Below are 24730 nucleotides of genomic sequence, written 5' to 3' on the forward strand. Positions count from 1 at the left end.
TTCAGGGTGATGTCGCCGTAGGGCACAAAAAGGGAAATAAATAAAGGTGAATACTTGTGTAAAAAACAGCCAAATATACCACATGAATAGAATTACTCGGTATAGGATTCACACTATGTTGTGAACCTCCAAGTCCTCATTAAGACCATTGGGTGACAAAGAGCCAAAACAATATATCCAAAATACCTCCCTTTTGCAAAGAAGTAAAAACCGCTCATTGTCCGTCAATGTACCCTTAGGGATTGATTCTATGGCCATAACTTCTAAAACAGAGGCGTCCTTTTGGTGCGTGTGTAAAAAATGCCGGGGAACGCTATGTTTATCACATCCTTTCTTAATAAGTCTGCGGTGTTCACAGACTCGTATACGTAATGTACGCATAGTGCGCCCTATGTAGAGCAGGCCACAGGGTCGCTTAAGGACATAGACCACAAACTCCGTTGAGCATGTAATAAATTGTTTGATGTTAAACAATCTCCCTTTATTGTCTCTAATGCCAGTCAATCCATGTGGGATGGACTGGCACGTGAGACACCCTCTTTTTTTGCATTGAAATATTCCGGTCCTATGATCAAAATATGATCTTATGTGAAGAGGCAAACAATTTTTGTTGGAATGTAATTTACTTGGAGCCAGAATGTTTTTAAGTGTTCGAGCTCTCCTAAACGTCACCTGGGGAGCAGGAGGTAATGTAGGAGCTAAACGTTGATCGAGTTGGAGGATCTTGTAGTGCTTCTTCATGATGCTAGATATGGTTCTATATTTGTCGTTGAACACTGTAGTAAATCTAATTGTGCTCTGATCTTGGGTATTTGCCTTGCAACGTGTATTCTTAGCAGAAATCAAATGGGCATCAAAGGCTTCCTTCACTAAAGATGGAGGGTACCCTTTGTCTATAAATTTGTTAGTCATAGACGAGCCCTGTGTAATGTAATCCTCCACCTTGGTGCAATTCCTCCTTAGCCTGTTGAACTGGCCTCCAGGAATGTTTTGCTTCCAGGAGGGGTGGTGGCAACTAGAGTAGTGAAGATATGAGTTGCCACTGGTAGGCTTGGTGTGATTCCTACTAATGATGGTGCCACCCTCATGGGACAAAACAAGATCTAACAAGATGTGTTAGGTCCTCTAGAATTAGTATTTCTAGATCTTGTTTTGTCCCATGAGGGTGGCACCATCATTAGTAGGAATAATAAATAACTCAGAATACACTCAGGAAAGGTTAGACAGGTTGTGGTAGTTGGGGACTCAATTATCAAGAGGACAGAGAGGGCAATCTTTCGAAAAGATCACGGTAGCCAAACAGTATGTTGTTTACCGGGCACTCGAGTTCGGCACATCGCGGATCGGGTAGACAGATTATTGGGTGGGGCATGGTGCATGTGGGCACTAATGACCAAGTAAAAGGAAGGTGAAGGATCCTAAAGAACGATTTCAGGGACTTAGGCAATAGATTGAGGAATAGGACCTCCAAGGTGGTTTTCTCTGAAATACTGCTGGTAACTCGAGCCACACAGGAAAGGCAGAAGGAGATTAGGGAACTTAACAAGTGGCTGAGGAATTGGTGTAGGAAGGAGGGGTTTGGGTTCCTGGAGAACTGGGCTGACTTCACAGTCAACTACCGGCTCTTTAGTAAGGATGGGTTGCACCTTAATGGGGACGGTACAGCTCTTAGAGTCAGTAAGGAGAGTCAGTAAGGAGGGAGCAAAGGACAGAAGGCAGTAGTAGAGTCAGCAGCGACAGCAGTTCCATAACATCAATTGGGGGGTCTGTGCGGGAAAACATCAGACCAAACAGGAATAAACATAATCACTATTCACGATCAACTTCCACAAAACTAAGAGGGGTATATGCTAATTCCAGGAGCCTAGCTAATAAAATGGATGAGTTGGAAATGTTAGTACATGAGGAGGACATAGACCTTGTGGGAATAACGGAAACTTGGTTTGACCCCCTCACATGACTGGCTTGCCAATATCCAAGGGTATTCGGTGTACCAGAAGGACAGGGTAGGAAAGAGGGGGAGGGGTATGTCTCTGTCAAGGATAATGTAAGGGGGTGTAATGTTCCGGTACCTTTGGTACCCTAAATTACACTTTCCACAAGTGTATGCGCCCTACCATTTACTTTTGGAAAGGTGCGCATAAACCTTTAAGACTGGAGCTGTCATCACTCAGCGCCGGACTAGATGGCTATTTAAGGCGTCGGTTCTCACTCACATGTGTTCGTTCAAACACCCTTATCTGGATGCTAACCTTGCTTGAAGCTTCCATGCTTGCAAGCTTACTTCGCTGACGGAACCTCGCTGTGCTGATCCCTGTATCCCGCTACTGGATCATCCGCCTCTCCTGAACCACCCTTTCGGCTGTATCGCTAATAGTGCTAAGTACCCCGCAGGGGAATTCTCTATAAACTTATACTAAGCTTACACTATCTAGCTCTGCATAGTAAAGACTGTTTATTACATCTGCATAAACTAGATTGCTAGCTCTTGAGACTACTGCTACTTTTCTGCACTGGGTTGATCTCTTTTGTATGTCCACCTGCTATTCTATCATCTGCTATCATACAACATTGCTAAACCTTCCTGCATCCATCTGCTACTGTCTCACCTTCAAGTGTCTATCACCTACCACCTCCACTCAACCTATCCCTCAACCTTCATCATTGTGTTACCACATACATAAAGTCACTCTAGGAACCAGCTTGCTAATTGTGTGTATTTACTGGCTGAAATAAGACCTTCCACACATGATGAGTCATTGAGGTTGGGAATGGTATCTCAGCATATCTCTTACATGACTGCTGACGTGGAACTATTTCTGCAGCTTAAAATCCACACCATATAAGAAACGCAGGAGCGTTACAGATTGAACGAACCAAAAAATGGATTCAGCAGAAATAGCCACTCAGGTGACACAATTAACCACTTAAGCCCCGGAAGATTTTACCCCCATTCCGACCAGGGGGTATTTTGCGATTCGGCACTGCGTGACTTTAACGGACAATTGCGCGGTCGTGCAACGCTGTACCTAAACGAATTTGGCGTCCTTTTTTTCCCACAAACAGAGCTTTCTTTTGGTGGTATTTGATCACCTGTGCGATTTTTTGATCACGCGCTATAAACAAAAAAAGAGCGTCAATTTTGCAAAAATAGCAATATTTTTCACATTTTTTTATATGAAATTCCCCAAAAAAAAATTTAAAAATCAAAATTCTTTTACTTTTTCGGCCAATTTGTTTTATGCTACCTATGTTTGGTAAAAAAAATCGCAAAAAGCGTATTTTGATTGGTTTGCGCAAAAGTTATGGCGTTTACTAACAAAGGGAAAGATTTCTGTCATTTTTGTTGTTTTTTTTTTTAACGTGTAATGGCGGCGATCTGCGATTTTTTTTGCGGTACTGCGACATTGGGGCGGACAGATCGGACCCTTGACTGACATTTTTGACACTTTTGGGGTTACCAGTGACATTTCTACAGTAATCAGTGCTATATATATGCACTGTTACTGTAAAAATACACTGGTAGTGAAGGGGTTAACTTTATTTGGGAGGGAGGGGCTGTGTGTATCCCTAGGGGCGTGCTTTCTACTGTGATTGGCTGGGGCTTGAGCTGTATGGACACTGATCAACGGATCTACATACTAGATCCGAGTGATCAGTATCCTAACAGCAAGGAGAATGACAGGCAGCTTGTTTACACAAGCTGCCTGACATTCTCCCTCTCCCCCGCCGATCGCCGAGTGACCGGCGGACATCGGGTCCGCCGGTCACACGCGCGGGGGGGTCCGTGACCACGCGGGAGCGGGAGCGCGCCTCCGGGGGCGCGCGCTCGCTCCCTAGACCCTCACAAGCTAGTGACGTAGCCCTACGTCACTTTGCCTGTGAGGGGCTGACTGCCGACGTAGATCGGCGTTAGGCAGTCGGCAAGTGGTTAAAACAGCAAGTATCTGCGTTAATACACGCACTTGCTGAATTAAAAGAAGACAATCAGGCTCTGTCGCAGCAGGTAATTAGACTGACACAACTTACCTCTGCTCAGTCCCCTGAACCCAAGATAAATCCCCCTTTGGTATTTACAGGCGATCGCAAAAAATTTTGTGAATTTAAAAACGCATGTGAGTTACTTTTTTTGTTAAAACCTCGTACCTACCTTACTGATCACATTAAGGTTTGTACTATTATTTCTTACCTATCAAACGATCCTCGAGCCTGGGCAGATTCTCTTTTTGAGAAAAACGACCAGCTTCTCAACTCCTATGCCTTTTTCCTGGCAGAGCTCACTAGCCTATATGATGACCCCAATAGGCAGAGTACTGCTGATCTTCAGTTAAGATCCTTGAAACAAGGAGGGAGGCCTGTAGAAGACTTTGTCGCACAGTTCAAGAGATGGACCATTGATTCAGAATGGAATGATGCATCTCTGAAAACCCAATTTAGGCTTGGCCTATCAGAAGCCGTTAAGGACGAGCTCGCCCGAGCGGATCTGCCAAAAACCCTGGATGCACTAATACAACTCAGTATTACCATAGATAGAAGACTACGAGAAAGAAAGGCTGAAAAGATGGGAATGCCATTATCCGTTTCCTCTCGGAGTCTGGCCGTTGACCCCGCTCCTATGGAGATAGGAACCATACGCCCACCGCTATCAACTATGGAAAAAAACAAAAGACGAAATGAAAATCTCTGCTTGTACTGTGCATCCCCGGATCACAAGATAAACGTCTGTCCCCTAGTCAACAAAAAGAAGGGTGAGTGTTCACATGTCTCCCTAGGAGGATTGACAACTTCATTCACTAACCCTTACATTTCTGTTTTTTTGACATTACAGTGGGACCAGAACAGGATTGCTACTAAGGCCATGATTGACACAGGATCTTGTGGAAATTATATGGATATATGTTTTGCTGCTTTAAATAAAATTCCTATTATTTCTAAACTCAAACCTGTCTCAGTAAGTCTTATTACCGGTGTTCCGTTATCCTCTGGTCCGATCACCGATCAGACACAAGCACTTCTAGTCACTATTAACGAGTCTCATAGGGAGACTTCTACCTTCGATTTAATACCATCACCCCACTTTCCCATTGTGTTGGGACTTCCCTGGTTGCACACACACCAACCAACCTTAGATTGGAAGAAACGGTCCTTGACCTTCCTTTCTTGTTATTGCGAGGAAACGTGTAACCTACCGTTTTCCGGGAAGATTCTGTCTATGGTGACAGATGAGATTGCACCACTATGTTATCAGGATCTTTCTGAGGTTTTTCTTGAGAAAAATGCTCAAGCATTACCTCCTCATCGAGACTATGATTGTAGCATTGATCTACTCCCAAATAGCAAATTGCCGTTCGGTCATGTTTATCCTCTTTCACAGGATGAACTTGCCCATCTCAAAACCTATTTGGATGAGAACTTGGAAAAAGGTTTTATTAGACCTTCCACTTCTTCCACAGCAGCAGGACTCTTTTTTGAAGGTCAGTGATTGCAGCGCTGCTATTTTAAATATATAAATAAGTGTTCATAAAACAATTTTAGAAAATGGTGATTAAACCATTCATGTAAACCATCAATAAAGTGCTATTCGGTGCAATTATTGTGCAAAATATCAAAAATAAAATTAAAATATAAAGTGCAGATATTACAATGTAAAACTCCAAAAAATGCAAACTGAGTGTAAACAGTCCATAAAACAGTTCTTTGCGGTAACAGAAGCAGGATACTTGGTCTTGCAACTTCGGGGTCTCCCCCTTAGGGTATCTACTTACCACTATGTGGTGTTTTTAAAGCAGATTATAGTGGAGTGAGCTGTTGTTTCTTGCAAAGCTGTTTGGACTCTGTTGGAAGCGATCCTTCTTCTTTAAGCGGTATTCTCAGGTGTCCTCATGAAATAAAGAATTGCTGGACATAGTGAGGACCGTTTGAACTGTGAATTTATTGGGTTAAAATACAATAGAATACTCACAAACATATAATTGGCCGAGAGGCAGCCACGTGACTTCAGGTCGGAAAGGAGAACGCTGAGGAGCGATACACCACCGCACCTAACATAGGCACTTACAGGCTTTATCATGTTATATGTTTGTGAGTATTCTATTGTATTTTAACCCAATAAATTCACAGTTCAAACGGTCCTCACTATGTCCAGCAATTCTTTATTTCATGAGGACACCTGAGAATACCGCTTAAAGAAGAAGGATCGCTTCCAACAGAGTCCAAACAGCTTTTCAAGAAACAACAGCTCACTCCACTATAATCTGCTTTAAAAACACCACATAGTGGTAAGTAGATACCCTAAGGGGGAGACCCCGAAGTTGCAAGACCAAGTATCCTGCTTCTGTTACCGCAAAGAACTGTTTTATGGACTGTTTACACTCAGTTTGCATTTTTTGGAGTTTTACATTGTAATATCTGCACTTTATATTTTAATTTTATTTTTGATATTTTGCACAATAATTGCACCGAATAGCACTTTATTGATGGTTTACATGAATGGTTTAATCACCATTTTCTAAAATTGTTTTATGAACACTTATTTATATATTTAAAATAGCAGCGCTGCAATCACTGACCTTCACTCATTTAAAGCACTAGCACTTTTATTGCAGCAGGCAGCTAATTTATAACACACTTAATTGGATAATCATCACACATCCCATAAGCGCGAGGTCCACAGTCCCGATATAGGACTCTTTTTTGTTCGCAATAAAGATTCAAGTCTCAGACCTATCATCGACTACAGGAAATTGAATGCTATCACAATAAAAGATCGCTATCCTCTACCGCTTATCCCTGAGCTCATTGAGCAGGTGCGTGGAGCTACCTATTTTTCAGAATTAGACCTGAAAGGAGCATACAATCTCATTCGAATCCGTGATGGACACGAGTGGAAGACTGCATTCAGAACTAGATACGGATTGTTCGAATATCTTGTGATGCCATTCGGCCTATGCAATGCCCCTGCAGTTTTCCAACGATTTATAAACAATATTTTTAAAGACTTACTAGATGTCTGTGTTGTGGTATATCTGGACGATATACTTATATATTCACGGACCCTGTCTGAACACATAAGACATGTAAGACTTGTATTATCGAGATTGCTTGCACATAATCTTTATGTGAAGCTGAAGAAATGCTTGTTTCATAAAGACGAGGTACTCTTTCTAGGCTACATCATATCCAAAACAGGAATCGAGATGGACATGAGTAAAATATCCTGCATTCAGGATTGGCCTACACCAACTACACGCAAGGCGCTACAGCGATTCCTGGGATTTTCAAATTTCTACAGGAAGTGCATAAAAAACTTTTCTGCTATTGTGAGACCCCTCACACAGCTCACTAGCATAAAAATACCATTTAAATGGTCAGAAGAAGCAAATAAGGCTTTCCACTTGTTAAAGACAAGGTTTACTTCCGCTCCCATATTACGCCATCCAGACCCATCCCTCCAATACATTCTGGAGGTAGATGCGTCAAACATGGCAGTAGGAGCAATACTCTCCCAAAGACCTACCCACACTTCATCCAGTCGCCTTTTTTTCTAAATCCCTGAGCAGTCCCGAGATAAATTACCCCGTGGGTGAAAAGGAACTGCTTGCTATAAAATTGGCTCTGGAAAATTGGCGACATTTACTCGAAGGCACCCAACTACCAATAATTATATACACGGACCATAAAAACCTCCAATATCTTCAGACTAGCAAAACTCTCTCGCATCGACAGGTACGATGGTCACTATTCTTTCTAAGGTTTAACTTCCTAGTGACCTACACACCTGCAGATAAGAACAAAAAGGCGGATGCACTATCACGACTAACTGAAGAAAACTACTTTGAAATCCCTTCCGTTCCTATAATACCTCACAAACGCATTATTGGAATTGTCCGTTCCTTAAAGGAAGAGGTTCTGCATGGTATAGGTTTGGATTCACCCCCACCACAACTAAATACTGATGCAGAAGGCTTCCTCTACTACAACGACAAACTTTACATACCACCTACCCTACGCACCAAGATCTTGGAATTATCGCATGATGTGCCTATGGCAGGACATATGGGTATGACAAAGACTTTCAATTTGATTTCTCGACAATTCTGGTGGCCTGACATGAAAACATCTATACAAAAATTCGTCTCTTCATGCAATGTCTGTGCCAGGTCCAAAATTGACACTACGAGACCATCCGGTCTACTATGCAGTCTACCAATACCCCAAACTCCATGGGAGGTTTTGTCATTGGACTTCATCGTAGAATTGCCTCCTTCCAAAGGATTTAATACCATCTTGGTGTCAGTGGACCATCTGACAAAGATGGCACATTTCATTGCTATTCGCAGACTACCTTCGTCCAAACAAACGGCAGAACTCCTGATGAAACATGTCTTCAGATTACATGGTATCCCAAAAACTCTTCTGTCTGACCGTGGATCCCAATTTATTTCTAAATTCTGGCAAGAACTATGTCACATACTACGGATTGAGCGGAAGCTCACTTCTCCTTACCATCCGCAGACCAACGGACAGACTGAAAGAGTCAACCAATGCATCGAGCAGTATTTACGTTGTTACACTTCTTACCAACAGGATGATTGGTTGGATCTTCTCCCCCTTGCAGAATTTGCCTACAACAACGCAACTCACAGTACAACCAAGCAGAGTCCGTTCTACTTGAACTATGGGTTCCATCCCTCTATTCTCCCTCCACGCATCCTTCCTTCAAATAACCCAGTAGCCTCAGACTATCTTACCCAAATAAAGGATTCTCTGGGTTTACTAAATACTACCATTGCACACGCTCACAGTCAACAAAAGAAGTACTATGATCTTCATAGAAGACCTTCTCCACAGTATACTATCGGGGACCTCGTTTGGCTCTCAACAAAAAACTTGAGACTGAAGATCCCTAGCCAAAAGCTTGGACCTCTGTTCTTGGGACCTTTCCCAATCAAGAAACTTATTGGAAAAGCTGCAGTGCAGCTTACATTGCCAATGGACCTAAAAATCCATCCCATTTTCCATGTGTCGCTACTGAAGCCCCATGTTCCGGACCACGGAATAAGGCCTAATATTCCACCTCCCCCTCCTGTACAAGTTGAAGGTGGAGAAGAATACGAGATAAAAGAGATTCTGGATTCTCGTATCTACAGAAGAAGACTTCAGTACTTGGTTAGATGGAAGAACTATGGGCCCCAAGACGACACCTGGCTAAACACCTCTGACATACATGCCCCTAGATTAATCCGCAATTTTCATGCGAGATACCCAGACAAACCAGCTCCAGAGGCCTTCAGGAGCAGGCCTTAAGGGGGGGGGTATTGTAATGTTCCGGTACCTTTGGTACCCTAAATTACACTTTCCACAAGTGTATGCGCCCTACCATTTACTTTTGGAAAGGTGCGCATACACCTTTAAGACTGGAGCTGTCATCACTCAGCGCCGGACTAGATGGCTATTTAAGGCGTCGGTTCTCACTCACATGTGTTCGTTCAAACACCCTTATCTGGATGCTAACCTTGCTTGAAGCTTCCATGCTTGCAAGTTTACTTCGCTGACGGAACCTCGCTGCGCTGATCCCTGTATCCCGCTACTGGATCATCCGCCTCTCCTGAACCACCCTTCGGCTGTATCGCTAATAGTGCTAAGTACCCCGCAGGGGAATTCTCTATAAACTTATACTAAGCTTACACTATCTAGCTCTGCATAGTAAAGTCTGTTTATTACATCTGCATAAACTAGATTGCTAGCTCTTGAGACTACTGCTACTTTTCTGCACTGGGTTGATCTCTTTTGTATGTCCACCTGCTATTCTATCATCTGCTATCATACAACATTGCTAAACCTTCCTGCATCCATCTGCTACTGTCTCACCTTCAAGTGTCTATCACCTACCACCTCTACTCAACCTATCCCTCAACCTTCATCATTGTGTTACCACATACATAAAGTCACTCTAGGAACCAGCTTGCTAATTGTGTGTATTTACTGGCTGAAATAAGACCTTCCACACATGATGAGTCATTGAGGTTGGGAATGGTATCTCAGCATATCTCTTACATGACTGCTGACGTGGAACTATTTCTGCAGCTGAAAATCCACACCATATAAGAAACGCAGGAGCGTTACAGGGGGATAGAGAGGAATGATATTATGGAAGGGATGAGTATGGAGTTAGAATCTGTGTGGGTAGAACTCCATAGGGAAGAAGAAAAGGGAAAAGTAATTGTGGGGGTTTGCTATAGGCCACCCAACCAAAGGAAGGAGGTAGAGCTGGAATTTATATCACTGTTGGGTAAAGTGGCAAAACTGGGATCAGTCATCATATTGGGGGACTTGAATTATCCCGACATTGACTGGGAAGAGGGGACTACACACTCACAGAAGGCCCGTCTATTCATGGAAACCTTACAGGACAACTACATGTCACAGTTGGTGGATTCTCCTACTAGAGAAAATGCAGCCAAGGATCTATTGATTACTAATGACCCAGACCTAATCTCGGAGGTAGGAGTCCAGGACAACCTGGGCTCTAGCGATCACAGGATGATCACATTTAGCGTAAATAACAATATAACAAGGCAAGTGGGGAACATAAGAACCCTAAACTTCAGAAGGGCAAACTTTCCAAAATTGTGCTCATTGATGGAAAGGGTAAAATGGGACCAAACCCTGGGAACACTGACCACGGAGGAAAAATGGAATGCTTTAGGAACATATTAAACAAATGCATCTTGCAGTGCATTCCTATGGGAAATAAATTTAGAAGAGACAAGGCCAAACCTGGCTGGCTAAACCGCAATGTTAAAAAACGTATTAAGGGAAAAAAATGGACTTCAAGAAATATAAATCAGAGGGTACAGTATCGGCTTTCAAGCAATACAAGGAGGCAAATAAGAAAAGTAAATACGAAATCAAAATGGCTGAAATCAACTTTGAGTGACAAATAGCGGAGGATAGTAGAAAGAACCCAAAGAAATTCTTTAAATATATCAACAGCAAAAAAGCTAGGGCAGAGCATATTGCACACATAATTAATGAAGATGGGGGGATGGTTACAGAGGACACTGAAAAGGCAACCGTGCTGAACGCCTTTTTCTCATCAGTCTTTACTCAGGAAAAGGAGGGGTACACTGTGTCTAGGCATGCTTGAAGACTGGGGAATCACCAAAGACCGAGTGATGCTTGTGCTTCAAGACAGCGGAGCAAACATGGTGAAAGGAATGAGGCTTGCTGAAGTGTCAGACCTCAGTTGCATGGCACACACCCTCTAACTTGTGGTAAATGATGGTCTGTCAATCCAGAGAGCTTTGCTTGATATATTTGGCATGCTGAAGAGGTGCGCAGGCCATTTCCACCATTCAATCCTTGCCAAGCTGCAACTGAGGTGCGTTCTGAAAGACCTTGGCCTACCCAAAAAAAACTTGATTAACGCTGTTCCATCACAATGGAATTTAACACTTTACATGCTGCAAAGAATGGTGGAGCAGAAGCGAGCTCTTACCATCTATTCAGGTGAATATGGAGAACATTGTTGTCCTACTGCTGATTAGTGAGACATTGTAGCCAATGTCATTGAGACCCTCCTCCCCATAGAGGAAGTGACACTAGAGGTGAGTCATAACGACTCATCTGTGTCATCTGTCATCCCATGTGTGAGAGTGCTGAAGATGCTTCTTCAAGAGAATGAAGGACCCAACACACGTGGCATTAAAGCATGTAGGCAGGCCATGAGGGACAGCCTCGCCAAACGTTTTGAGAAGCATGAAGAGAATAAAAATGTTGTGCTTGCATGCCTTTTGGATCCTCGATACAAGAATCATGCTTTAGTGAAGTGGCAGCAATATATAAAAAAGCACAAGCTGTCTAACTGGTGAACATGGTGAAATGTTATGCTTTCTGCACTATAATATTGTTCTACTTAACTGGGAGTATTGAAAGTGAGTAGTACTAGTGTCCAGTCCACTGTCTTTTGCACTGCAGCTACTAGATTTAATCATTGCAGACAGTGAGTGCACTACTGCTGCAGTTTATGTAAATTTTGTTTTGGGAAGCCTTTAGTTATTATTTTCCCAGCACTTTATTTTTCACTCTTCTAGGACTCGTTTGTTCACATGATGTGAAACTGATGTACCTGCAAGTGAAAGCTGTGCGGTTTTCATGCAGGTAAGGTGTGAAGAATAGTGATGGACGAACATTGGCCGGGGCGGTTTGCGAACATCAGTCGCAAATTTTCTCAAAAGTCCGCGAACCGAGAGTTCGCGGCGGGCCCCATTGACTTTAATGGGAGGCGAACCTTAAAAACCTTTAGGTCATATTTGTAGCCACAAAACACTTACTAGCTGTGCACAAATAGTCCCAGCACATGGACAATGTCATAACAGAAGTATTGCAATTGGAAAAGTTGCCCTAAAAAATTTTATATTTTCTTTTTACAGCAAATAAATGTTTTTTTTTTTTTTTTCATAAATCAGCCAGAACTGACAGCAGCCGGTAAATACATTTCAAATACATATAGGGTCCATTCACACATCTATAAAATGGGTCTGCATCCAATCCACAACTTGTGGAACCTTTACAGACCCATTGATTTTCAATTCCAGTCTGAAAAATTAGGCATTCACAGGATAAAGAAGTAAGTGTCGGCCATTTCAGGCCCCAAAAATTAGCCCATATGCGTTTACCTGACAGCTAAGAACGTTGTATTCTGTGGCTGAAGGTTCATTAGGCATTCACAGGATACAGAAGTAAGTGTCGGCCACTATAGGCCCCAAAAATTAGCCCACATGCGTTTACCTGACAGCTAAGAACGTAGTATTCTGTGGCTGAAGGTTCATTAGGCATTCAGAGGATACAGAAGTGTCGGCAACTATAGGCCCCAAAAATTAGCCCACATGCGTTTACCGGACAGCTAAGAACGTAGTATTCTGTGGCTGAAGGTTCATTAGGCATTCACAGGATACAGAAGTAAGTGTCGGACACTATAGGCCCCAAAAATTAGCCCACACGCGTTTACCTGACAGCTAAGAATGTAGTATTCTGTGGCTGAAGGTTCATTAGGCAATCAGTGGATACAGAAGTGTCGGCCACTATAGGCCCCAAAAATTAGCCCACATGCGTTTACCTGACAGCTAAGAACGTTGTATTCTGTGGCTGAAGGTTACATAGTTACATAGTTACATAGTTACATAGTAGGTGAGGTTGAATAAAGACAATAGTCCATCCAGTTCAACCTGTGTAGGTGTGTGTGGCTGTAATCATCTCACATAGCCCTTAATGTCCTGATCCTTGAGATGTACGTCTAAGAGTCTTTTGAAAGCCACCATACTTCCCGCAGAAACCACCTCTTGTGGTAGAGAATTCCACAATCTTGTAGCCCTAACAGTAAAGAACCCCCCAAGTTGCCTGAGGTTAAAACGCTTCTCCTCTAATCGCATTGTATGCCCTCTTGTCCTCATGCAATCCCTTCGAATGAACAGCTTTTTTTCTAAGCTGAGATCCCCATTGAGATATTTATAAATTGCTATCATGTCCCCCCTCAGGCGTCTCCTCTCCAGGGAGAATAAATCGAGCGATTGCAGCCGCTCCTCATAGTTAAGGTCCTCCAATCCCCTAATCAGTTTAGTTGCCCTTCTCTGGACTCTCTCCAGCTCCAACACATCCCTCCTGAGGACTGGCGACCAGAACTGGACAGAATACTCCAGATGCGGTCGGACCAGAGTTTTATAAAGTGGAAGGATTATAGTCTTATCTCCGGAATACATTCCTTTCTTTATGCATGCTAATATTCTGCTGGCTTTGGCAGCTGCCGCTTGACATTGCATGCTGTTGCCTAATCTATCATCAACCAAGACTCCCAGATCCTTCTCCATTTTTGATTCCCCCAAGGGTTCTCCTCCTAACGTGTATTGTGTTTTTATGTTTTTAGTCCCCAAGTGCAAAACCTTGCACTTCTCCACATTAAACCTCATTTGCCATGTCATTGCCCACTCCGTTATTTTGTCCAGGTCATTCTGTAGGATATCTGCTTCATGCTGTGCAGTTATTGCCCTGGCCAATTTTGTGTCATCTGCAAAAACTGATAACGAACGACTGATCCCGTCCTCAATGCTGTTTATGAATAAATTGAACAAGGTTGGTCCCAGGACTGAGCCCTGGGGCACCCCGCTTACTACCTCAGACCAGTCTGAGTATGCGCTGTTTATTACCACCCTTTGTACACGCCCTTTTTAGCCAGTTCCGTATCCAAGAGCAAACCCTGCTGTCGATACCTGCAGACCTTATTTTATAAATTAAGCGCTTGTGGGGAACTGTATTAAACGCCTTAGTGAAATCCAAGTACACCACATCTACTGGTCTGCCCCTATCTAGCTCACAGCTCACCTCCTCGTAGAATATTAAGAGATTGGTTTGACAAGAACGCCCATTTGTAAACCCGTGCTGATTACTGCTGATGATGTTGTTGTCTTTAGCATACTCTACGATATAGTCCCTTATCATCCCCTCCAGAAGTTTACATACTATTGATGTCAAACTGACAGGCCTATAATTTCCCGGGATATGCCTCTGCCCCTTTTTGAATCTCGGAATCACGTTAGCCTTCCTCCAATCCCCTGGTACATTTCCTGTCCTAATACTGTCAGCAAAGATCAGGAACAGTGGTCTAGATATAACCTTACTGAGTTCCTTGAGTACTCTCGGATGTACGCCATCTGGGCCTGGTGATTTGTTTGTGTTAAGTTTATCCAGCCTTTCCCTGATTTCACCCTCTGTTAGCCATAGTGGCAAGTCCTGTGTGTTACTACTAACCATACAGTCATGGTCAGTGTACCCCTCCTTTTCCTGTGTAAAGACTGAGGAGAAAAAAGCATTCAGCACGGTTGCTTTTTCAGTGTCCTCTGTAACCATCCTACCATCATTGTTAATTATGTGTGCAATATGCTCTGCCCTAGTTTTTTTGCTGTTGATATATTTAAAGAATTTCTTCTTTCTTCTTATATTTAAAGAATTTCTTCATTAGGCATTCCCAGGATATAGAAATGTCGGCCACTATAGGCCCAAAAAATTAGCCCACATGCGTTTACCTGACAGCTAAGAACGTAGTATTCTGTGGCTGAAGGTTCATTAGGCATTCAGAGGATACAGAAGTGTCGGCCACTGTAGGCCCCAAAAATTAGCCCACCTGCGTTTACCTGACAGCTAAGAACGTTGTATTCTGTGGCTGAAGGTTCATTAGGCATTCCCAGGATATAGAAGTGTCGGCCACTATAGGCCCCAAAAATTAGCCCACATGCGTTTACCTGACAGCTAAGAACGTACAGTAGTATTCTATGGCTGAAGGTTCATTAGGCATTCAGAGGATACAGAAGTGTCGGCCACTATAGGCCCCAAAAATTAGCCCACATGCGTTTACCTGACAGCTAAGAACGTTGTATTCTGTGGCGGAAGGTTCATTAGGCATTCACAGGATACAGAAGTAAGTGTCGGCCACTATAGGTCCCAAAAATTAGCCCACATGCGTTTACCTGACAGCTAAGAACGTTGTATTCTGTGGCTGAAGGTTCATTAGGCATTCACAGGATACAGAAGTGTCGGCCACTATAGGCCCCAAAAGTTAGCCCACATGCGTTTACCTGACAGCTAAGAACGCTGTATTCTGTGGCTGAAGGTTCATTAGGCATTCACAGGATACAGAAGTGTCGGCCACAATAGGCCCCAAAAATTAGCCCACATGCAGTTACCTGATAGCTAAGAATGTTGTATTCTGTGGCTGAAGGTTCATTAGGCATTCACAGGATACAGAAGTAAGTGTCGGCCACTATAGGCCCCAAAAATGAGCACACATGCGTTTACCTGACAACTAAGAACGTTGTATTCTGTGGCTGAAGGTTCATTAGGCATTCACAGGATACAGAAGTGTCGGCCACTATAGGCCCCAAAAATTAGCCCACATGCGTTTACCTGACATCTTAGAACGTAGTATTCTGTGGCTGAAGGTTCATTAGGCATTCACAGAAAAAATAATTGTTGGCCATGAAAGGCCCCCAAAATTTGGCATTCCATGGACATGAAATGCCTTTTATGTCGCTGTATTTAGCGAAGACATGGACCAGGAATTGTTGTGGGTGGATGGCGGTCTGGCGGATATTTGTGGCCTGTCATGAGGAATTTCAATGAAACATGGTCTACTGGTCACACGTGTTGAATTCCTCAGAGATCCATGCTTCATTCATTTTTATAAATGTGAAGTAGTCTACACTGTCATGAGCTAGGCGAGTGCGCTTATCGGTCACGATCCCCCCTGCTGCGCTGAACGCCCTTTCGGACAGGACACTGGACGGGGGGCAAGCCAACAGTTCCATTGCAAACTGTGAAAGCTCTGGCCAGAGGTCAAGCCTGCCCACCCAGTAGTCAAGGGGTTCATCACTCCTCAGAGCGTCCACATCGGCCGTTAACCCAATGTAGTCGAACACCTGTCGGTCTAGGCGTTCCCTGATGCTGGATCCAGAGTACAGCTATCGATGGTTCGGCTGAAAGAAGGATCTCATATCTGAAGTGACCAAGACATCTTCAAACCGCCCTCTTCTTGCAGGCGCTGTTGGATTGCTACCCGCAACTGTCTCTCTGTGACTGGAAATTCCTCTGCCAGCGCACACAAAAGCAGAATGCAGCATTTCCCGCAGCAAGGCCTGGAAGCGCTGCATTCTGACCGCCCTCTGTGATTGTGGTAACATTTCCACCATTTTTTGTTTGTACCGGGGGTCTAAGTACGTTGCCACCCAGTACTGGTCCTTGGCCTTTATGCTTTTTATACGAGGGTCCCTCTTAAAACACTGAAGCATGAAGGCCCCCATTCGCACTAAACTGGAAGCGGTGTAGTGGCCTGCTTCCAGCTCATCATCCAGGATAATGTCGTCCTCGTTCTCCTCCCCCCATCCACCAGGGATCCCTGAAAGGTTTAAAGCATGCTCTTGTTGCTCCTCCTCATCCCCCCCGACACCATCCTCCTCTGACTCCTCTTCAGACTCCTGTTGTTGACTTGTCTCAGATGGAGTAGCACCCACTGGGAATTCATACAACATTGCGAATTCCTCATCTTCCTGCTCCTGCTCCTGCTCCTCGACGGCTTGATCAATGACACGACGCAATGCACGCTCCAGAAAGAAGGCGTAAGGTACGATGTCACTGATGGCGCCCTGGCCGTGACTGACCAGTTTGGTGATCTCATCGAATGGCTGCAGAAGTCTGCATGCGTCCTGCCTGAGCAGCCACTGGCGAGGTGAAAAAACCCAAGCTCCCCAGAACCTGTCCTGCCGCACAGTTCGTACAGGTAGTCGTTAACTGCACGTTTCTGCTGGAGCAGCCTATCAAGCATATGCAACGTTGAGTTCCATCGCGTAGGGCAGTCACAAATAAGATGCCTGACGGGCAGGTTGTGTCGCCGCTGAATGTCAGCAAGGCGAGCCATGGCTGTGTAAGATCTTCTGAAATGTCCCGAGATTTTCCTGGCCTGCCGCAAGACGTCCTGGACCCCAGGGCAATGAATCTCTGCACGACCAAGTTCAGGACGTGTGTCATGCATGGCACGTGTGTTATTTTGCCCTGTTTCAGCGCGCTCATCAGATTGGCACCATTGTCGCACACCACTTTACCAACTGTCAAATTGAGCGGTGTCAGCCACTGATCTGCCTGTGAACGCAAAGCTGAAAGGAGTGCAGGACCAGTGTGGCTCTTGGCTTCCAGGTACAACAGACGCAGCACAGCATGGCAACGTCTCACCTGGCATGTAGAATAGGTTCTGGGGATCTTGGGCGGCGCAGCGGAAGAGACGGTAGCAGCGGAAAAGGAGGAGTAAACCGAGGAGTAGAGGGAGGATGGAGGAGGAGGAGAAGAAGAGGCAGGCCTGCATGCAATTTGTGGCGGTACAACCAAATCTACACGGGTGCCATGGGTTATATGCTTCACGGCCGTCAGAAGGTTCACCCAGTGGGCAGTAAAAGTGATATACCTTCCCTGCCCGTGTTTGCTAGACCATGTGTCTGTGGTCAGATGTATCTTGGCACCAACACTGTGTGCCAGAGATATATTCACTTGCCGCTGAACATGGCCATACAGCTCTGGAATGCCCTTCTGCGAGAAATATTTCCTGCCTCCGAGTCCACCAGTTGATATGGCAGTAGTTGTTGGGCTCTCAGTTCCGACAAGCCAGCAGTCAAACGTTGGGCAAGAGGGTTATCTGGCGTCATCATTTTTTTAGCTCCAACATTTGGGCCACAGAAGCCTGCCTTTTTCCAGAACAACCTGACGACGGCATCATGGAAGGTGGAGTGGAGGACAATTATGAGGAGAAGGAGAAGAGGCTGGACAGTGAGAGCCTGGAGTGTGGCTTTGTGGGTTCTTATGGTGTTGCTCCCACTGGGCTCGGTGATGGGAGTTCAGGTGCCTTCTTAAGGCGGTCATCCCTAGGTGAGTGTTGGGCTTACCGCGACTTATGCGTTGACTGCAAAGGCTGCAGATGGCAACACTGTTGTCAGCAATGGACACATTGAAAAAAGCCCACACTGCGGAGCCATGTGCCGGCGTCCTGGGAGCGCCAGTTGTGACTGTACATGGTTGATGGCTCGCTCTTGATACATTTGCAGTCTGCTTTGTACCTATTGTGCAATGCAAGTTCTGCCTGCCTCTCCTCCCTATCTGCCGGTACGTCACTCCCCCTGAACTCCACTCCTCTTCCTCTCTTGTGGGCACCCACGTAATGTCCATAGACATGTCATCATCCACGTCACCTTCCCCACCACTAACATTCGAGATCTCGGAGCAGGCAGCAACAGCGGGGACCAACCTCCTTGGGCTGATCTGGGTACTGTCGTCAGACTGCTGAGTGGCGGCTGTTGCTACCTCCTCTTCCTGATCCAATGCCAAGAATGGCTGCGCATCGCAAATGTCTTGTGATGGATCGGAAAATAATTCCAGCGACTCAAGCGGAGGGTATGTGGTGGTGGTGGTGGTGGTGTTTGTGGTGGTGGTGGTGTTTGTGGTGGTGTCTTTGGGGGTGCACACAGCAGAGAGGGAAGAGGGTGCAGATAGAGAGAGGATGAGGAGGGTGCAGAAGAGGAAGGCTGAGTGAGCCACTCAACCAAGTCTGGTGCGTCCTTTGACGTAATCGAACGCACCTTCTGAAACTTCACACTTTGGCTCCGGCCTACTGCTCCTGCCCTACCCCTACCACCCCTGCGTAAGTGTCTGCCTCTTCCTCTGCCTGTCATGTTTTTAAATTACCCTGTGACAAAAGTCTCCAGAGAATCGCAGTATATCTGGAAAAAGGTATATAACACTCCGCTTCAATCTGTGGTATTGGGGGGCCACAGGTTTATCACACCAGTTCTACAAATAATTGGCCAATAACTGTTTTCACTGTGTGTAGCACAGTTAACATAGCAAAAGAGGCCACATTTTTGCAGGACTAAAATACACTCTTAGAAAAGTGTATTGTTAAATAACACCCCACTTCAATCCGTATATTAAGTCGCGCTAATTGAAAAAATGGAAAATCAAGTCCATAATGTCCATAATTGGGATCACAATGTTCAAAAAGGCTCCCTATGGATGTCCGCTTACCAGAGCTGATAAGACAAAAGGCAGATTCTCTAGATTAATCACGTCCCCTTGATAGCAGACCGGAACCAATATTCTCCCGTTATTCGGCAGTATTGAATGGAAAAATAAAAAACGCAATAGCGTAAAACCCAACACAAATGGAACTAATTACACCACAGTGAGTAATAACTGATTGTGAATGTGTTCAATATTGACAGATTTTGGAAATGTAGTGAGATAGATATCTGCAAATAAGGACACCTGTAGGTACCCCTTACCAAATATTGGTGATAGTAAGTTCAAATCAAATAACTGAAGTATAATCCTCAGCCAGCAGGTGTCACCTCTTACCAGAATGAGAAATTAGAAACGCCAAGTGAGTGCAGAATCCTATATAGATATCCTAATGTGTGTGAAACCTCCACCAATGATGGCTCGCCTCTTACCAGAAGATGATAGGATCAAGCCAAATAGCTGAAAACCGAAAACACCAGACAAAGTGACATGCCAGCCTTCACCGGAGAGATTGGCCTCTTACCCAAAGGGAGTACACAGATCGCCTGTAGCAATAATGGACCTCAAGGGAACTGTGGCGGAATCTTGTCCAGTAACTCCAGCCAGGCCAAGGGGATAACCATCAAATAAAAAGAAAGGCTTCCATAGTGTAAAACCGCTAGTTTATTTAAAACAGAAATGGAATAAAACTTACAATGTCAAAGGGAATGAGGAGCATGGATTGTGAGCCGCCGGCCGGACGGTCTCCGCTCGTCCGCACTCCCAGGTCGCGATCAGATGACATCAGTACGCCGTGTCCTAACGACGTTTCGTCACAGATGACGTTTTCAAAGGACCCCATATTCAGATGACCCCACTTCAATATGTGGTATTGGGGGGCCACTGGTCTATCACACCAGTTTTTCAAAAAATTGGCCAGGGAATTTGGCACTGTGTGTATCAGAGTTAATGCAGCAAAAGAGGCAATATTGTTGCAGGACACATATACACTTATGAAAGTATACTCACATAACACCCCGCTTCAATCTGTGGTAATGGGGGGGGGGGCACAGGTTTATTACACCAGTTCTACAAATAATTGGTCAGTAACTGTTGTCACTATGTGTAGCACAGTTAACACAACAAGAGAGGCCAAATTTTTGCAGGACTAAAATACAGTCTTAGAAAAGTATACTGTTAAATAACACCCCACTTCAATATGTGGTGTTGGGTGGCCACTAATTTATCACACCAGTTGTTCCAAAAATTGGCCAGTGAGTTTGGCACTGTGTGTATCAGACTTAACACAGCAAAAGAGGCAATATTGTTGCAGGACACAAATACACTTTTGAAAGTATACTCAGATAACACCCCACTTCAATATGTGGTATTGGGGGGCCACTGGTCTATCACATCAGTTATAATACATTAAAAGTGCTTTTGTCACTGTTTGTAGTATTGCTGCAGCAACGCTCAGTCACCACACATGTCACAATGCTGCACAGTGCACAATAATACTACTAATCCACTATAATATGCTTTCTACAGAGTATATTATACCGTGGATTACCCCCCCCCCCCATATAGATCACACCGATATCAAAAAAATTGCAGCCCTTTAAATTACTTTTGTGGACATTAACAGAGCGATTTGTGTCACTGCTGCCTATCTCTAACTGCCCCTAAAGCACAGACAGGATACCATGTCCATGTGCTGAAATGTTTCAATTGGCTGTCCCGTTCCACCTGACGGCTGTGTCATGGGTCAAAGTTCTCCCCAATGTAAACTAATATGGCCACCGCGAACAACGCCATGTGTTCGCAAAATTGGCGGGTAGCCAACAAGCAAATTCGCCGCGAACCGACCGCCGGGCGAACCGCAAGGCCATCTCTAGTGAAGAACAAGCCTTTAATGTTAAAAATGTTAATAAACAAACATTAACGGGTTCTGTGCCAGATTTGTGTCGAAAATTGTCTTTATTTTTCAAAACTTTAAATGTAGAAAATATCAGCCCATACCGATACCAAGTGACCAAAATATCGGTATCGGCCCTGAAGAAAACATATCAGTCTATCCCTAATATGCAAGGACCCTAATTATTCAACCTCTAAAGTGTAACTTCACTTTTGTTGAGAAAAAAACATTCCTCTCAGGGTGATCTATGTACATTACAAGGATTTTAAAAATCTTTGTTGCAGATTCCTACCTTTTTGTTATTCTGAAGAAATCTGTGTTTGTCTCTCTGTGCCTCTGTGCTGAGTGGGTCTAATGGGAGTGGTTTCATAATTATCTATCAGCTTTGGCAGCTGCAGAGCACTAATGAGGAAAATTGCTGGGCCTGGATCCCTTTAGACATGTTCCTACTCCTGTATCTCACCAAAAATGTAGCTCACCAAAAATGACATTTTTGTTGCAGAGGATGCCAGAAATCTGACTTGTATCTTAGGCAGACTTCTGGAAAAATTGGGGAGCCAATAACGCAAGCAGGAAATGATGTTTCTAGGGTGTGGTCAGTACACATTCTGTATACAGAACAGCTTCAGGTAGCCATATTGCATTGCATTTACAGAAAATTACAACTGCTGCAGATTGAAAAGGAAAGGTCATTTTTAATACCATTCAATTACAATATGATTTGTGTCGCAATTGTATACGCTATATTGTTTTTTTTTTTATTTGCCTTTTTGTTTTCCCCACGAAAGTGGAGTTACCCTTTAAGTCTATGAAGAAATGTGGGAAAACTGCCATTGTTGACTGGTTAAAAAAAACTGCAAATCAAATTGTTGGTAATTTATAAAATATTGAATTAACTATAAGGTGTGATTTCCTTTTGATTTATAATACTATTCTTATTTTCCTTGTAGCTAACTCTGTGATGTTGCGCAAACCTAAAATGATGGCACCTACAGGCAGTACAAGCCGCTACTTGGCACTAAAAGGAATGCCTCTGCAGTTAGAGTGTATAGCCCAAGGACTGTAAGTGCAGTGATAATTTCTACAATATCAGGATGCAGAGATTGATTGCAACACAATAAGTTTAAATTAGTTAAAGTGGTTGTAAGCCCTCTAAAAAACCCAGTGAAGTGAATAGCGACAGGTTATACACAGAGATGAAACAAATCCTCCTACATACAATTTACTAGTTTATCTGCAGTCTTCTCTTGTCTACAACCCTTCAAAAGAGTACAGTGAAGGGGTGGAGAGCTGCAGTTACCGCTTTTATACACTGCGAGAGCTGATTGGAGGAAAGGGTCACACCCCCTCCACATAGGCAAAGGAACATGCAGAGCTGTATTATTTATTGACAACCTGTGTGCTTATCTCCCTCCCTGTCACAAATTTATCTCATGTGTCAGGAAAACGTATTAGAAGTAACTCATGCTGATAACAGAGGAACAAAGCACCAGTGAGAAACAACACTTAAGGCTTTGGAGAGAGACACGTAAACACTACAAATACATGTGCTTTGTTCAGATTTCATGACTGGGGTTTCCAACCACTTTACAGTAGTATTGAATGTGATGTAATGCCATGTAACTAATGTAATCTCGGGGGAAAAAGCACTCTTCCTATGGAAAACACTCTCTAGCCTTTGTACCATGTAATGATACAACAACAAGGTTCTGTATGCAATTTGTTGGAATTGGGATAAAAAGAAACCCAAACTGTTATGTATAATACTACAACAGTGCCACACTAATAAAACAGGCAAATGTGAATTAATATTCACCAGTAAAATATTGGTAAATTCTAATATCCACATAAAACACAAAGTTTTAGAAACTAAAATGATAATTTTCTTAAAAATATTTTTTGTATTTATTATAATCATGCAAGTCCGCATCATAAATTAGTGAAAAAGAATCTTCAATAAAAATCTCTGTGAATCCCACAGCGAAAATGATGAAGACTGCTAAATAAGTGAATAAAACTTCTGCTCTTCCACTTTAAATAATGTGAATGCTATAATGGAATGGTGCTGTGCTGCTTATAAACATAATGAATAAAGTGATCTGTAAACTTGAATGAATTTAGTATATGTGCAAACTATGCAATATTATGCAACCTTATCCATCATAATTTGTGCAAATAAACTAAGGAATATACAGCTGCAAGAAAAAGTATGTGAACCCTTTGGAATGAAATGGATTTCTGCACAAATTGGTCAAAAATGTGTCACAACAATAGACAATCACAGTCTGCTTAAGGCCCGTACACACTTGACGGAAATCGGACGAAATATCCTCTGATTTTTCTCTCTCTTGCTCAGCGTTCATAACCGTTTTTAGTTGACAGTGCATAAATGTTCACGAAATTTCGCGTCCGATTTTTTTTTTATTAAACTAATAACACACAAAGAATGAAATGTTGCCATGTTTTTATTGAACACACCATGTGGAAAAAGTATGTGAACCCCTAGACTAATGACATCTCCAAGAGCTAATTGGAGCGAGATGTCAGCCAACTGGAGTCCAATCAATGAGATGAGATTGGAGGTGTTGGTTACTGCTGCCCTGCCCTATAAAAAACCCACACCAGTTCTGGGTTTGCTTTTCACAAGAAGTATTGCCTGATGTGAATGATGCCTCGCACAAAAGAGCTCTCAGAAGACCTACGATTAAGAACTGTTGACTTGCATAAAGCTGGAAAAGGTTATAAAAGTATCTCCAAAAGCCTTGCTGTTCATCAGTCCACGGTAAGACAAATTGTCTATAAATGGAGAAAGTTCAGCACTGCTGCTACTCTCCCTAGGAGTGGCTGTCCTGTAAAGATGACTGCAAGAGCACAGCGCAGACTGCTCAATGAGGTGAAGAAGAATCCTAGAGTGTCACCTAAAGACTTACAAAAGTCACTGGCAAATGCTAACATCCCTGTTAGCGAATCTACAATACGTAAAACACTAAACAAGAATGGATTTCATGGGAGGATACCACAGAGGAAGCCACTGCTGTCCAAACAAAACATTGCTGCACGTTTACAGTTTGCACAAGAGCACCTGGATGTTCCACAGCAGTACTGGCAAAATATTCTGTGGACAGATGAAACCAAAGTTGAGTTGTTTGGAAGAAACACATAACACTATGTGTGGCGAAAAAGAGGCACAGCACACCAACATCAAAACCTCATCCCAACTGTGAAGTA

The 24730-nt window shown here is 43.6% G+C and overlaps 1 protein-coding gene across 1 annotated transcript in view; it reads left to right on the forward strand.

The window, feature by feature from the left end:
• L1CAM (L1 cell adhesion molecule) overlaps positions 1 to 24730 on the forward strand; it is a 1053451-nt gene that overhangs the window by 231894 nt on the left and 796827 nt on the right. Inside the window, exon 6 of the mRNA XM_082263926.1 lies at positions 22453 to 22564. Coding sequence (XP_082120052.1) covers positions 22453 to 22564 — 112 coding nt within the window. The remainder of the gene's footprint in view (positions 1 to 22452; positions 22565 to 24730) is intronic.

Source organism: Pelophylax lessonae, assembly GCF_965119305.1.
Source record: "Pelophylax lessonae genome assembly, chromosome: 7".
Taxonomy (NCBI): Eukaryota; Metazoa; Chordata; class Amphibia; order Anura; family Ranidae; genus Pelophylax; species Pelophylax lessonae.